This window comes from Colletotrichum costaricense (assembly GCF_030867565.1).
Source record: "Colletotrichum costaricense strain IMI 309622 chromosome Unknown Scaffold_1.1, whole genome shotgun sequence".
Classification (NCBI taxonomy): domain Eukaryota; kingdom Fungi; phylum Ascomycota; class Sordariomycetes; order Glomerellales; family Glomerellaceae; genus Colletotrichum; species Colletotrichum costaricense.
This window is the reverse complement of record NW_026848230.1, coordinates 429204-445096: the sequence shown is the minus strand read 5'-3', so window position 1 is coordinate 445096 and position 15893 is coordinate 429204. Positions and strand designations below refer to the sequence as shown.

At 53.1% G+C, this 15893-nt stretch overlaps 5 protein-coding genes across 5 annotated transcripts; 3 read left to right on the top strand and 2 right to left on the bottom strand.

The window, feature by feature from the left end:
• Positions 1-301: 301 nt before the first annotated feature.
• Positions 302-1658, top strand: CCOS01_00172 (methyltransferase domain-containing protein; the record flags this gene model as incomplete). Its single annotated transcript, XM_060448369.1, has 4 exons — positions 302-635; positions 704-726; positions 791-1545; positions 1607-1658. 4 exons carry the CDS (start codon positions 302-304, stop codon positions 1656-1658), a joined length of 1164 nt encoding a protein of 387 aa, XP_060319807.1.
• Positions 1659-2647: 989 nt separating this feature from the next.
• Positions 2648-3019, top strand: CCOS01_00171 (uncharacterized protein; the record flags this gene model as incomplete). The annotated part of the gene is made up of 1 exon (XM_060448368.1): positions 2648-3019. One exon carries the CDS (start codon positions 2648-2650, stop codon positions 3017-3019), a length of 372 nt encoding a protein of 123 aa, XP_060319806.1.
• Positions 3020-3381: 362 nt separating this feature from the next.
• On the top strand, positions 3382-4192 carry CCOS01_00170 (DJ-1/PfpI family protein; the record flags this gene model as incomplete). The annotated part of the gene is made up of 3 exons (XM_060448367.1): positions 3382-3459; positions 3523-3741; positions 3800-4192. The coding sequence occupies 3 exons, from the start codon at positions 3382-3384 to the stop codon at positions 4190-4192; spliced, it is 690 nt and encodes a 229-aa protein (XP_060319805.1).
• Positions 4193-4833: 641 nt separating this feature from the next.
• CCOS01_00169 (PLU-1-like protein) lies at positions 4834-10578 on the bottom strand (the record flags this gene model as incomplete). Its single annotated transcript, XM_060448366.1, has 6 exons — positions 4834-5992; positions 6045-8695; positions 8750-8841; positions 9092-9925; positions 9984-10032; positions 10156-10578. The coding sequence occupies 6 exons, from the start codon at positions 10576-10578 to the stop codon at positions 4834-4836; spliced, it is 5208 nt and encodes a 1735-aa protein (XP_060319804.1).
• Positions 10579-11075: 497 nt separating this feature from the next.
• On the bottom strand, positions 11076-11610 carry CCOS01_00168 (uncharacterized protein; the record flags this gene model as incomplete). Its single annotated transcript, XM_060448365.1, has 2 exons — positions 11076-11339; positions 11458-11610. The coding sequence occupies 2 exons, from the start codon at positions 11608-11610 to the stop codon at positions 11076-11078; spliced, it is 417 nt and encodes a 138-aa protein (XP_060319803.1).
• Between the last annotated feature and the right edge of the window lie 4283 nt (positions 11611-15893).

Here is a 15893-nt window from a genome sequence, read left to right as displayed (position 1 = left end):
GTGACTTGATGTCTCGGATGTTGATTCGCCGGACTCACTCGCCGCTAAGATGAGTCTCGCGGGGGTTCGACCTCTTAGCGGATTCGGTACCAGCAGAACCCCTCGGCTGGAATTGGAGGAAACCAGACAGACACCGCCAGATAAGGGAATCTGACGCCATGGTCGAATAGACACCGGAAAAGGTCAGCTTTTGGGTATGGGGGTCAGGCTCGCTCTGCGCTTGCGACATTGTTGTTTAGCTCAGCCTCGCCTTCAGAAGTGTCGCGACTTGCAACATCTGTAGTCATTGATATAAGTGACAATGGAAGTTTCAAGCGGAACAGATGAGAGGCATGAGCCGCCGGCAGAGGGATCCAACGAACCCAACGAAGTGCAAGGCAGCCTCCGAACGGTGCAATCGACGGTTGACGATGATCGATCCAGCAGACTGACGTCGAGCGCGCTCGACGAGCTCAATGCGTCGCACATTGACAGCAGCACTTCTGTGTCGCTAAGCATCGACACAGACATCAGCGACGCCGACTCGGCCATGGGAATTGATCCTGGCCGCGCCTCTTCGTCCGCCTCGGTGGCATCGAGCGTGTATCGCTTCGTGGAAGAGTTTGGCAGGACGTATCACGCATATAAAGAAGGAAGTAAGTCTGCGCGACCGCATGCAGAAACTTACCTTTTGGAAGCGTGCTGACTGACACCTCGCCCGCAGAATACTTCCTCCCCAACGATGAGGTTTGCAAAGTCCCCTTACATGCGATACTGCCAAGCCCGTGAGTGAAACTAACACACCCCCGAGCAAGAGCAAAGCCGCCTAGACCTCCAACACGCCATCGCCCTGCGCATCTTCAACGACAAGCTCGGCCTCGCCCCCGTCTCCAACCCCCACCGCGTCCTCGACATCGGCACAGGCACCGGCATCTGGGCCATCGAGTTCGCCGACAGGTACCCGGCATCGGAGGTCCTCGGCACGGACCTGAGCCCCATCCAGCCGGAATACGTGCCGGCAAACTGCCATTTCGAAATCGATGACGCCGAGGACGAGTGGGCGTTTAGCCAGAAATTCGACTACGTCCACGGCCGTTATATGTGCACCTCCATCTTTGACCTTCCTAAACTCTTTGGGCAGATCTACGAGAACCTCAACCCGGGCGGCTGGGTCGAGTTCCAAGAGACCGTCATCGACTTCAAGGCCGTGGACGGGTCGCTCGAGGGCACGGCGCTGCGGCGGTGGAACGATCACCTCCTCGAGGGGATCCGCAAGGCCGGGCGGGACGCGCTCTCTGCCCTTGAGTACGCGCGGCACATGACGGACGCGGGGTTCCATAACGTTGAGCAGAAGAGGTTCGCGGTACCGGCGTCGCCTTGGGCGAAGGGGAGGAACCAAAAGATTTTGGGCGCCATGCAGATGACGAATAACCTTGAGGGGGTGCAGGGTATCACGATGAAGATCTTTTGCCAGGTGCTGGGCTGGACCCGAGAGGACGCCGAGATGTTGCTGATGGATGTGAGGAAGGATATGGCGGATAAGAATATCCACGCGTATATCACGACGTGAGTCCTTTCTTCGCGTTTGATGGTTATCTGCTACTCGTACTGACGATGATTGATGTAGTATGTCGGTTTGGGGGCAGAAACCCCAGGAACCGGGACGGTCGGCCGTCTGAAGAGACAATGTCTGTTTTCAGGGTAGTCTTCAGGTCTCTGAGGAGGCGGAAGAAGAAATGTCCTCAAATCCGTTGCGGATTAGAGTATCCGTATGGGGGACATGCATCATATCGTGTTGAAGCTCATCTCGTTCTCGCATCGCATTGAAACTCCGCCATGTTGCGGAGTCGAAGATGAAAAAGTGTTGCTGTTAATAATTTGCCGCGACAGCTGTCGTCCAAGACGTTGGGGCAGTTGCTCAGCCTATTATGCAAACACGATTCATGTTCCGTTCGTCTCATGTAAGAGCTACCTTGGCTGAAGAATGGGCGTTTGATAGTGATGTGTGAACCCAAGCCAACCAAAAACCTAGCTGCAAACACGACCTTTACCACACCTTTAGAGTGTTGGTTAGAGCCTTGGTATCCTCAGGTATGTGAAGATGTGTGCGCGCGATACACGCATACCGCGGCACCCCCGAAGTGCTATCCGTCATGCCGTCTGGCCTTGTGGATTCGAGCCGAGGCCGTCGAGTAGGTGATCCACTTCCGATGGTCCCATACCGCCGTGGAAACACTGGGAAAACCGACAAGGGAAAGGGCGGTGCTATCACTCGTGTCACTGTGCCGTTGGGTTCCGTGATGTTCATGCCAAGTTGGCCGATGGTCCGGCGAATCTGTGCCGGAAAGGGCATCAACGCCGGTGGGGAGGGGCGCATCTTGGCTCTTGCCTCCTCTCCACGCAGCGGTACGAGATACATTCATCGGCGTTACAGCAACTCGGCCCATCGGCATTAAGACTTTTTTATTAGACTCTTAGTAAGCCATGTCTTCGATCAACTTGCCAATTCCAGTTTCCACCATGTAACGAGGGCCAACTTGATCAAAAGAGACGATCTTCTTCGTCAAACTTGTTCAAACCCCACTCGCTCTGACCGATCCATCCACTCGGCTCGTCGTATTTGCAACATGCTAACCCCAGACCCTTGGCCCCCCTCCAGAATGCTCGGATGCCCCTTCTGGCAAGGCATGGAAGCAGCCGGAGAGTTTATTCGCCCGCATTGCTTTGTCACCCCGGCGTAAACACTCTGATTGACAGACATACCGCGGGCGTACGCCGCACTTCTTCAAAAAAGAAGCTGTGGAGTTCTTTCCGTGGGACCGCTGTGAAGAATTTGTTGGCGCGGGGTTATAGTCTCTCTCTTTCACTGCCAGCTTACAGACATGAGCGAGTCATACCAAGTGCCAAAGGTACACGCTGCCAGGCCCGAATTTCAACCACGACACATGTCACTCAGTCATCATTCTGCTTTGGAAGAGGGCGAAGCATATGCCAGGGGCAGAACTCAGAGAAAACCATCACTGCCGTGACGTCAACCTGACCAATTGGCGGGGTGAAGCTCTTCATGCACTCCCTCCCCCCTTTCCGCACCTTAGCCAGCACATTCCGCTTCGTGCTAGGGGGATAAGCTCAATGGCATCTCGGACAAGCTGCTTGTTTCCCAATTGTGGGGTCATGGCCTGAAGATGATTACCATGATGGCCAGACCGTCGATGGAGCTACCCATGTGTATGATGGGGATGCGACGAAACTACAAAAGAGCTAGATGCCCCGCGCGAATAAACTGCTTGAAATAGAAACTCAGTACACTCAACTTTGATACCCAAGATACCCTCTCAAACCAAATCAAATAACTCTTTCATCAACTCTCTACCCTTTCATACACACACAACATCATACACAATGGCTCCCAAGGTTCTCATCGTTCTCACCTCCGTCGACAAGACTGAGAAGTCTGGCAAGCCCATCGGCTGGTACTTGGTACGTTCCCATCAACCACCGGTCTTCCCACGCCAAGTTCCGGTGAGCTAACTGTCTATCCAGCCCGAGCTCGCCCACCCCTTCGATGTTCTCAAGGAGGCCGGCGTCGAGATGACATTCGCCTCTCCCAAGGGCGGTGCCGCGCCCCTCGACCAGGCCTCTGTCGAGATGTTCGCCAGCGACCCCTCCTCCAAGAACTTCCTCGAGAACCACAAGGCCATCTGGGAAAACACCGAGAAGCTCTCCAACTTTGTCGGCCGCGCTTCCGAGTTTGACGCTATTGTATGTTTCCCCCTCAATACAATTTTACCTTGGAACCAACAGCTAACACTACAACCAGTTCTACCCCGGTGGCCACGGCCCCATGTACGACCTCGCCTTCGACGCAACCTCTCACGCCCTCATCGCCGAGTTCGCTGCCCAAAACAAGCCCGTCGCCTCAGTCTGCCACGGCCCCGCCGCCATCGTCAACGCCAAGCTCAACGACGGCACCTACCTCGTCGCCGGCAAGACCGTCACCGGCTTCTCCAACACCGAGGAGGACCAGGCCGGCTTCACCCCCGAGATGAACTTCATGCTCGAGGACCGCCTCAAGGAGAACGGCGGCAAGTACGAGCTCGCCGCCGAACCCTGGGGCGAAAAGGTAGTCGTGGACGGCATCGTCATTACTGGCCAGAACCCGGCCTCCGCTCACGGCGTCGGCAAGGCCATTGCCAAGGCTCTTGGCTTGTAAGGAAAGCCCTCTGGAAGAGAACATGTCGTATGAAATATCATGAATGGGATCTAGGGAAGGTTATATAATTATGTCAAAATTTGAAGCGTTTTTGCCAAACCACAAAGGGACCCTCTGCCAAACTCAATTGGAACACGTCAAGTTGCCTCGTGATTACGGATTTCCTATAGCTTAGAGTGTTAAGGAGTCGTTTTCTCGGGCTGACAAGAAAACACACACCATGCATCGTCAGGCCTGGGCAACTGGAAAACTCAGATGCTTGACAAATAAACTCATACGGCGCACATTGATTGTATCATTGGAGTCCAAAAGAAACAAACTACTAGTACTTTTCCCATTCGTCACTAACTTTTCTTTGACAATGCGATACACCATTATGAACGATAACTGTAACTGAGTGATGCATCTGGCACACTCGCAAACGCCCATTTCCATCTAATGCAAAGTGGTATGCCTTGATCTCCGGACACCTGATTATACAGTCCACCCATTCGATACTTTCCCCTCCTTCACAGGGGCTCCAAGAGCTTGTCCACAAACGCCAAGACATAAGAAATAAAACCCCAGGCCTTTGGTTTCAATAGCCTTTGTCGCCAATGAAGAGTTCAGAAGCTGAAGCAGGGTGGAGCAGGCCAGAAGTCCTAGTCGCCGTCGAGCAATGCATCCATGCCGTTTCGCTCACTTTCAAGGCTCTCCGCTGTGATGGGGCCATCAAAGGTCTCCTGCTTCCTCTTGACTTCGTCATCATCTTGGTTTGTAAGGTCGTCAAACATCTTGTTCACGACTCGCTCATCTTCTTGTGAATGGGGCGCAACATCCCTGCCGTTGAGCATGCCAACGTCCCCTTTGAACACGTCGGGACCGAACATCTCTACTGCCCTCTTACGGCCAACTTCTGTCCGGCGCAGTATGTCAAGGGCGTGATTCCTTCCAGCCTCGGTGTGCAGGTTAAGCCCATCTTCTTGACCCTGGAGGAGGCGTTCTTCAAGAGACATCGAAGAGTTGCCGCCGACAAGCTGGGGGCCCGGTGCACCATTAGACATGAAGAGGCCTGGGTGAAGTGTCGGAGCACTGTCAATGTCCATGGGATCATGATTGCTTCCAATGGATTGACGGCCGACATTGCCGTGGGAGGTAGAAGGAGGCGTTGCAGACGATTGTTCCGACTTCCGACTGTGGCCATGTTGAAGGCCAGGTGGCAGCACAGTTGCGCCAGACGCAGAAGTGGCAGCCGCTGCTGCAGCGGCGGCAGCGGCAGCTTCGGCATTCTGAGCCTTCCGCTTCAAGCTGGCAGCCTTGGCCTTCATGTTCTCCGGGAGGTCCTCTGCATCGTCCACCCCAAACTGCGCCAAAAGCTTTTGAAGCTTGGTCGGTCGCGGCTTCCGAGTACTCTTGGAGACCTCAAGAACCGGTGGTGCGTTTGGTGCAACAGGGCACCACTTGTGCAACTCTTGCCTGAAGAAGTTGGTCTCGTAGGCAAGCAAGATTTCAGCGCCTTCAATCTTCCGCAAGTAAAAGCGCTGGGTGTCCGCCTCAGACTCAGTGGAGACCACAGGATTGCAGTAGCCGGTGATGTGGTTTCTGAAGTCCTGAGCATTGTCGATGATCTTGGTAAGGACCTCCTCCTCCTCGGGCTGGAATGGGAGGCTGGGAATCTTATCAGACCAAGCAATGAGCTCTTCGATCTTGGGTCGCGCTGCATCTCGCGGAATCTTAACCCGCCAATCGCAAATGGGGCACGTGTACTTGTCTTCGTCCTTGACCTTGCCGCGAGCAATCTTCAGACATTTGCCGTGGTACCTAGAGACGTTAGCTAATTGAGTAGATCTTAGAAGGCCACATCAAAACATACCATTCATGACAGAGCTCGCACTCAATCATCATGCCAGCCTCCACCTTTCGGCAAATGCAAAATACCTCGCGGAACCGTGGGTCCTCCCAACGGTGCACCTTTTGGTCGGGACTGGCTTCCCTCGATGCAGGTTCGGCAGGCATGCGAGGCTTGTCATTGACAATGTCAAAGCAGTCTTGATTGCGTTCCAACACGTAGTCCATGTGGCTCTTGAGAATATGGAGCGGTGCGTTGGTTTTGCCAAATAGCTTCTTACCCTCTCGCATCCAGTCCTCGTGACGTTTCTGCTCCCGCTCGAGGTCCAAAGTCCCATTGGGTTTCGAATTCAGCTCGTCGAGTCGGCGCATGATCTCAGCCACCTCTGCGTACTTGGGTCGATTGCGGATGTCCCGGTCTCGTGATCTTTCAGTCAAGTCCATGATCTGACGGTGTGCCTCCCTCTGCTTGTAAAGAATCTGGTCGACAGCATTCAGGGTTTCCGCAGTGACCGGTAGGAAATTGGCCTGGACCTGCACCGATAAGGCCTCCAGCTGTGGGTAATGGATGACCTCTGCGATAATCAACTCTCTAGCCTTCTTCTCCCATTGTTGACCAGCAGTCATCTGTTCAATGTAGTAGACGAGATGATCGTTGTATGGAGCAATGTCCAATCTCTTTCCTTCGTCGATGAGCTCGCGCACCTCGTTGAGTGACATGAGGCTGTTTCGGTTGTTACGAGCCTTCTCGCCCCACTTGAGTTGTTCAAGGACTCGCGAGAGTCGGTCGACTTCTGGCGTGTCGACATTGAAAGTCCGGCCCTCCTCAAGTAGGTCTTCGATTTCGGAGAGCTCGGCGAGGTGGATCTGTTCCAGCGCTTTAGCGGCATTCTTTCGGAAGGCCTCGATGGCCTCGACCCGCTCCCTCAGCTGGGTGATCTCAGGGCAGTCAAATCCTATTTGCTCCGCCTCATTGATAAGACGGTACACGTTGGAAACATTGCGCGCATCGCGTTCCTTTTGGTCCAGCGAGTTCTTTCGGTTGTGAATGGACTTTTCGCTCTTGCGCCTGTTTTGCTGCTTCCGGATCGTGTAGTTGGTGGCCTCCTCCACCCACTCGTTGCACCGATCGACAAATTCCCGAAGCAAAGGGAGCGAGGGTAGGTCATGGGGTATTTTCTCACCCTCGTGTAGGAGATTCCGAAGAGTCTTAAGAGAAGGCGTGGCCTCTTCTTCCAGAAGCTTGTCGTACTTCTCTTCCCAGGCCTCTGGCGTACGCGCCTTTTCGAGAACCTTGCCGTATGTTGCTTCAATGTCCTCCTCGGACTGTCTGTAGATGACAGCATGTCCTTCGCCGTGGAAGCGCTGGTGCTCGGTTGACTCGCAGCATGGCTGATAACCCGCGTGTGCCAGGCAAAGAGTTTTGCCGGACTTGAGGCACTTGAATCTAGAGAGGTACGTAAAGGCTTTGCAATACGAGCATTGATACTCCTCTTCGGGCACGTCCGTATCGTCAATTTCAAACTTCAGAGGGCAGGAGGTGTCTTCTTTGCCAGCCAACGCACAATCGTGCAGCTGTGGCTCGAGGTGCTTTGCCACGAACTCGGTCCGGTGCGCGAACTCTCGTTTCTTGATGCGTTCGAGAGCGGGCGCAAGCCATTTTGCCGTTTGGATCGTCAAGCCGCTGTTTGTCGTACCTTCGGCGGCGGTCCACAACAACTCGTCGTGCGAGAAACATGGCTGTCTCCTGAATACTTGCAGTCTCTCCACACCGCCCAGCCCGAAGGGTTCCCAGTCACAAGGGGCAAAGTTGACAGCCTCGTTAAAGTTGAAACCATGGTTGAAGCCGGCGTGGTAAGCCTGGGGGAAGGTGATAACAAACTGACCCGCGCGCTGATCGAGTGCATAAACTCTGACGCCAGCCTTTTTCAGCTGCTCCGGGGTCAAAAGGGTGACCAGTTGGAACAAAAGGTCAGGCTGAGTCTCGAAGAGCTCGGGAACGGCTTCACGCATCGCGGCCTCGAACTTCTCGGCGTCCTCACCCGGAATACCATACCAAGTCTTGGTTGCGCCAAAGTGCTGGTAGTTGGCAGAGTAGGCGTAGTGGTCTTCGTTGTGCCAGCAGAAAGTCGAGAAGATCATGCCGACGTACACCCACGGCACGGTCATGCCAGAGATGTCTGACTTGATGTGCCTGAACAGACTTTCAGGGTGGAGAGGGAGCAGGTTGAGATTCCAGGGGTCGGTCGAATAAGGATTGTTGGGATGTCTCTCGACGGTTGGAAAGCCGGAGCCGTGAGTTGTGCAATGAATGTCGGCACCATACTCGACCTCCACAGTCTCCTCAATGTCGGCAACGAGACGCCAGAACTCAGTCTCGACGTCTTCCTCCGTGACTGGGCGGTGGCAGTTGAGAACGGGGTCGAAGGGCATCTTCTTCTCAAAATAGCCCTGCTTGAAATCGGCCGCCTTCTGCTGGAATTGTTTCAAGGAATACAAGCCGCCCTCCTCGAATCCGTACTGTCCGTCACCGACCAGACATCTCGGGCAGTTCCATTCGGAGTCGGGCTTGTGCTTAGGGGGAGGATCGAGACAGGTCCCATGGTATGCATGGTCACAGGACTCGCAGACGATTAGGGCACCGGCTTCTTCCGCCTTGCCACACTGCTCACATTTCTGCTTCAAGTCAGTGTATTGGAAAAGAGAACGCGATGATGCCTCGTAGCTTACCTCGCCAGGAGCCAAGGCCTCATCTCGGGGAATTCTGGGCACGGAAGGACGGAACAGAGACATGTGAGATCCTGCCACGGTAGGCACAGTATCTGCAAGTCAATGTATTAGCATGTGGATAACAGCCAATCATCGTACGGCTGGTAGCAGAATCCAACGGTTGCCTCGCTCAATTGGGGAAAAGAGTCTTTGAAGCCAATGGAATCCTTGTAAATTCCATGCATGTGGTTCATCGCTGCATGCGGAGCCCGCCGTGATGGTCAAGTACAGCTGGCAACGCAGCCACCAACATGGAACGATGGTGCTGGCCGGTACTTGTGGGCAATGAGGGGAAGGACTCACCTTTCTTCAGACGCTTACTCCGTCTGCTATTTCCACCGTCTCCGTCGTCCTTGTCTGTTCCAGAATCCTTCTTTGCAAGATCGAGGCTTTCACAACTGATTTGCCGTTTGAGAGCGGCTGGACCGAGATTTGAAGGCCGATAGTCGGGCGTGTTCTTTGCCGAGTTGGCTGGACTGAACGATTTCGGGGGCGGAGTACTAGCCACCTCATCCTGTTGAGCCTGAGGAGCAGGTCGATTGACACTCTTGAAGCCGGAATTTACCGCAGTAAAGCCACCCGTGTTGATGGCCTTGAAGCCCGAGGTGACAGGGGCGGGCGCGGGCGCGGGTGTCGGGGGTGCATCGGCCATAGGAGTATCTCGGTCAGCCTCCCTTTTGAGGCCATTGATGCTTGCTTGCAGGGCATCTGACGCGTGGCGGGCCGGCGAGTCGCCTCGGGCGCTCGATGGAGTATTGACGTTGGATCGTTTCATCGGAGTGACCGCTGGGCTTGGGGTGTAGGGTCCTCCATTCTCGTACTCGAGTTGCTGGTGCACTCCGGGCTTGGCGAGCCTCAAATACTCCTCGTATGGGCAAAGCCATCGCTGGTATGAGTTCTTCAATGAGGTGGACAGTGAGGACATTATCTTGCCGCTGTATCCCAAGTCACGACCGATCTCGGCCCACTTCTTCAGTTTGCAGACCTTGTCAAAGCCGCCACGAGCCTCAACGGCCTTCTTCAGACGGTACAAGTCGAGAGGCTTCTTGTCCACATACGGAAGACGATGCAGGTTACTGCCCTGCTGCTTGTGGAACTTGGCCAACGCGTCCAAGTACGAAATGTTTGCCCGGGTGCCTAGTATAATTAGCATTGCCTCCCTACAAAAAACACAAGGTGGGCATGCGTGACTGACTTCCTTCGACCGAGTTCAGCTCCTGTTTACGGGTTCTGAAATGGAATCTCTGCACAGTTCTTGGTCAGTATGAGTTCGGCTCGCAATCGAGCTGGCTGGCTGGCAGCTTCGCGACCAGGCATCGCAACAGCATCTGAGCAGGCCCTCTCGGGTGCGAAAAATGAAGACGAACCTCTGTATCAATTGCAAAGTCCGGGTTCCAAGAGTCGGGCGGAATGATCTTGCACAGTCCGTAGTTCCTAGCTTCCGGGGAGATTTTCTTGATGTACTCCATCGGGTCCTTCCACTCCTCCTCCGTCGGGCAGTATGTGGGCGCATCCTCAAGGCCATGAGGGCGCGACTTCTTCTTGACCGGCTCCTTGATCGCTGTCGGTTGGCCCCGTCGTTCGACCGAGGTGAGTTCTAGAGGAGTGCTTCGCATCGAGCTGAGAGGAACCTGAGGGTTCGTCGGGTGGTAGCCGTTGGAGTTGACCTGGGCGGCCTTGGATTTGGCCGAGGCTGTGTTCGAGCCGACGGCTGGAGAGCCTCGCGAGCTCGCATTCCCGCTTCCCGTGCCGTTGGCAGCGGTGCCGCCGGCTGTAGGTGCAGACACCATACTGCAGATAGGGATTGCCGATAGACCTGTGGAACAGGCACAATGGCGGGTTGAGGTGAAGAACGATCGACGGTTTTCGGTTCTGTCGCAGTCACAGGTATTCGGGTAGACGGCGGATTCCGTGAGAGATCATTCGAGCGGATGTAGACGGGCGGGCTATGGATATTGTCGCATGACAGATCCTAGAGGTTGGTTTTCGCCGGTGAGAATATAGACGCGGTTCGATTGATCGACGAATTTGTTGCTTCGAGAGTCGTCACTGGATAAAGCGCATCAGACAGAGATCGGTTGCGAGGGAGAGTATGATCTGGGGGGTGAGCGGGATATGTCAGATATAATGGTGCGGTGGAAAAGCTAAAGGCTAAAGATGCGGGTGACCAACGGGGTACCTAGCGGCGACAAGCAAAGAAGCTGGGGTTTGGGGGAGGCGTTTGGTACCTACCATGTGTGGTTGCATACAATGGAAGATTGAATGGTGATGGCGCACAAGCGATATGTTACGAGCGAGAGTCTTCAGCACCTTTTGATGACCGGATTAGGAGAGGATCCGAGTCATGAGAATGAGATGTAGGAGGGAAGCTGGGGTTCGGGGGGAGGAAACGATGTGAAGTGGGAAGTGTGGATAAAGGTGAGGGAAGGGGAAGGGAAGGTGCAGGTCGGTTGTGGTGTGGATAGGAACTGAACGGCGGGCTGGGTGGACGGACATGGAAGTGGACGCAGAAGGGAAAGAACCGAATGAACGGGGAAAAGCGAGTACCTACCTTAGAAGAGATGGAGATGGCCGGCAACGTGGGAGGAAAGAGAGGGAACCTCAGGTCAGGAAAGATGCACGGGCAGGTTTGGGTTCGAGGTACCTACCTACTCCGTACCTGGAGGTAACTGCTTGGGGTGGGCGAAAATGGGCGGAAATGGGACCTGAAGTAAATGTGCTGTGCCGGTGCGTCCAAGAGGAAAATGGCAAGGCCAGGCGCGGCAACTTGCAAGGCAGGTGCGATGTAATGTGTGGGAGTAGACATGGGACGTGGACAACATGCATCGGCATCGCACCCGTAGTGTAGCGATAGCAGTAGCGATTGAAATAACGAGAGCTTGTGTTTTTCAATGTCTTCTTTTTTTTTCAATATTTTGACTACTTTATCTACTCAATAAGGTACCTCTGCAAAAGTCTAAACCAACAGCAGAAATTGAGGAAAATACATGCATCTGGTGAGAGCTAAGTGAGGAAAGCGCAGAGGGTGCGACAGGCAGGCACCGACGGGGACGGCAGTTCCACGGGTCCTGCCAAGGTACCTCAACTTGAGGAAGAAGGACGACCGTCGAACGGCAGGTGCGAGGGTGACCAAGGGCGGAACGGAAGGGACAGCTCACGTCTGTCGGTGCAAAATCCCACTACAAGTGGGTCCGAACTGGACGTCGGCCACCCACTGGAAGTACACGGTACTTCCTCGGGTGCCTCCTCCATGACGTCCACGGAGTCGCTCTCCCTCCCTCACCAACAGAAGCCTGAGCTGACAAGCATCCTGGCCCAACCACAGAAGACTGTCTGTCTACCAATATCATCGTCTGTTCCTGACGACCCCTCGGATCCATACCAGGACCATGCTAGTAACAGTCAACCAAGATCAAACCAAACGACTCTGTTGATCTGGATGCTCGGCTGGCATTACTTGACGGCCAATATGACTTTACCCTTCAAAGGGAGCGATCCATTAGTTCCCCGGCTAAGCCTCCTGCTTCCCTTTGATGACGGGCGGAAGAGAGTAGGATGCACTTGCCCTGGTGTCATTTTACGGTCTTTAGTCCGAGGTACATTGTGGTCCGACCGTCCTCAGGTACACTGGTACATGGCCCCCAATCCTGACATCCAAGTCGGTCGACATGCGACATCAGACACACACACACACACACACTCGCGCGCGCGCTCGCACACAATTAATCGCAGCAGCGCCCGAAGACGTCGCAAATGCCGGTCCATGAATCGTTTGGTTTGGAGTGCACGGCCGCAAAACCTCCGCATCGCCCAGGGCTAAGTGAAAAGCCTGGAATTGCTCTCGATCATCGACCGAACATTCGTAACAGGGCCATCCCTCAATCGCCGTCCGACATGTCTCCAGTGATTGGCGCATTGTCATCTAGACCAGAAGGATGCATGCAAGGCGTTGATGCATCGCCAGCGCTGTCATTCCGACATCCGAGCCTTACGTGCTTCGGATGGCATTTCGAGGCTACACTTGGCAGTACGGAATTCTGTACATGGGATTCCTCGAGAAGTCATATTGCCTTACCGAATTTGCACCATTTTGTCTCCGATTGTCCAGCCTGTGACAGTTTTGCCACTGCTGCATTTCAGTGTTGCGTCTAAACGCCTAAACTCTGCCCTGCCAGGACGGCATGCCCTGGCTAAGGTGAATGCCTGGCTTGCCTGGGTCTGAGGCAAAAGGATACAATGCCACGGACCACGAGACTTTGCTGCACGCCCACTCTTTTCCCATGCACAAGAAACCAACATCTGATATCGCGCGCTGACTCAACAGGGGGACGCCAATATCAATCGCTTAGCGAGCCAATCACGACAGTATGACGTTGGAGAAACCCACCCTGACGTCCCAGATCGGTTCAAGGGCGAGGTTCATCCCTGCTTGCGGGGGCGGGCGCTGGACGGGCGACTCAGTTTTAGCATTTTCTGATTGATTTTTTTTTCTCCTTTGTTCTTTCCTCAGATGACCTGCACGAAATTTGACGACCACCACGGCTTAGTCATCCGCCAACTCCTGATATCACGACTGATTATCACCAGACTGATATCTTCACGAAATGTAGTTTAAGTTGAGCTCACGTCGTGTACCTTTCTCAGAAACAAAATCTCATATCAGGGCTCGTTGAGAAAGTAGAAAATGACAAGCAGAAATCACAACGAACTTGCGCGAACCTCGAGTCTTGAGCATGATGATAATGAGAAATGAGATGGATAAAGGAGATGGAAGTCGTTTTGCACGCTTAGGTGACGTCAAAGACTGATTTTAAAGAGGATCTCGTGATCCCGGCAGCTTTGGCAGAATAGATTGAATATTCTTTTCACATTACCAACATAATTTTATCAAGAAGATGGTTGAACAAGTCCCGCCAAGATTGTCTGTCTAGTTCCTTGATCCGTGGCACGCCTATTGGAGATTGTTTAGAAGGCTCCCATTTGTGACTCTATCAAGAATGACCAGTCAGCTCAGTAGACAACGTTGAGCACGGGTGTTTATCAAGCCAGAGGTGACGATGAGACCTACAGCAGACCTGCCATTTATCTCTAAGGTAGATTCTCTTCGGCCATTCATACAATTATGAAAAGAGTCTAGAGGGTTACTACCCCCAGCATTGTTGAGACACTGCACAGAAATCATGTTGAAGTTCCAACATACGCAAGCAAGAAAGAAAGAAAAGTTCCTCTCAACCTGTTCTGAGTATCATTAACTATCAGCCACCAAGGACTGCTAGATACCAACATTCAGAGAAACCGGTTATACTTCCCTCGGTTGATCGTCATAATTATGCTCATGTAACCACCACTTTCCTGCATCTAAAATAAAGTAGGCGCAATCCAGATGGAGTAGCTATTATCCGTAGGTCAGATCGATAAGATCAGGCTGACAGTGATTTTCGCATACCCAAATAATTCACGTTTCTGCCTGAAAATACTGAACTAGTCTGCTTGTTCTCCATGTCATTGCCAAATGCCCCTTTATTATGATTCAGATGCAGATATTTCCTGCAACTGGAACAGACAACTGGACGTCAACATGAAGTTTCATATGAAAACTAGAGTTTAAAGGTACGAGACATTGCAATGTTGCGATATAGGCACTCGTGATGGCCGGTGGTGTACCTAGACACGGAAAGTAGCATGCTGGAGACACAATTGACATTGGCCTTTTGTGAGTTCTCTTCGTCTTGAGCGAAATGGCTCACGGGAAACCACACACACAAAACTACAAGTGCTTATTGCCTATGAGATTGGCCAGATGCCGCTCTACATTCAACAACTTCCGCAAGACATAGCCTGGAGCCTGAATTCATGGTGGGCTTGCACCTTGAAGCTCACAATCTGTACCTATGCTCACGGGGTTCTCTCTGAAACCACTGTTGCGTTCATTTAATTGGGGTGGTTCGTTTGAACAGCATATTCGGAATCGTCCACGATGGTAAGAAGAACCTCCTGGCACATACCGAGACGACTGATATTCTCTGTACTCAGTCGCCTGGGTCTATATCAATCATTCGGAGAGCTGGACCGTGTAACTTATGCACTTGGCGTTCCTTGGGCTTGTGGCCCGGGACTGAGCAGCTCATATCTACAAGACACTGCTTCGCTTAAGACGTCATATGCTCCGTTAGAACGGAGAGCGAGATTCGGTTTCGGAGAGATTAAGTCTGTGTCGGGATTGCTGTCCCATCTAACGTCTACTCTTCGAGCTGCTTCATCTGCTTCTGACTGTACCTCTTCAGCTTCTTTCCAATCTCAAAGAAGCAATGGCCACAGACGAGAATCACCCCTATACTCCCAAATTCCCTAAAGTCTAGGAGATATGCCTGCCAGACATGGCTTTAAGGTCTACCGACTACGTAGACACCACCCCTTCTTCCTTAAGAGGTTCCTCCACAGCTCTGAGGTGGAGCGGGCATATAGAGCCTAGTTTGCTGCGAGGACAGTGATCTTCTACTTCGTAAGGTGGACGTGTACCAACCCGTGTACGTCTACGAAAGTGGGAGGAGCTTTATGAGGCCAACGCCTCCTCAGGAGATTTCCCACCTCTTATTGTAGAGTCCAAGGGGCTCTTCTCTTGAAAAGCAGAAAGATTCAGGGGACATCACCAAGATCAGCCATTGTCATTGCAAATTTCATGTGGATATCTCTTTCTATCGATGAGACGGTGTCACGGTTCAACTCGGAGAGATGATTACTAGAGCATCGTAGTCCGGCAATGATTTACCTTAGTACGGAACCACTTGGGCATCGTCGGACTTTCGACTCTGGGTTCCCAGTCTCTCTCTCTCTCTCTCTCTCTATTCAGACCAGAAATATCGTGTCCTGTAGCTCGCTCGCTCGATCCCATGAGAACGCGTAGTACGCAGTCAAGCATACATACTGACAATAATGGCACATTCTCTTTGGTTTTGGCATGGCGAGGCCTCGCACAGAGCTTCACAGGATTGCTAGCCAGTCATGGAGTTGATGAGGGAGAGCTCAAAGTAGCTCACGGCTCTTACTGATGTGAGCACGATTCCTGGCGTAATTCACAGTTCCGGTTTCGCGGGAGTGCAGATCC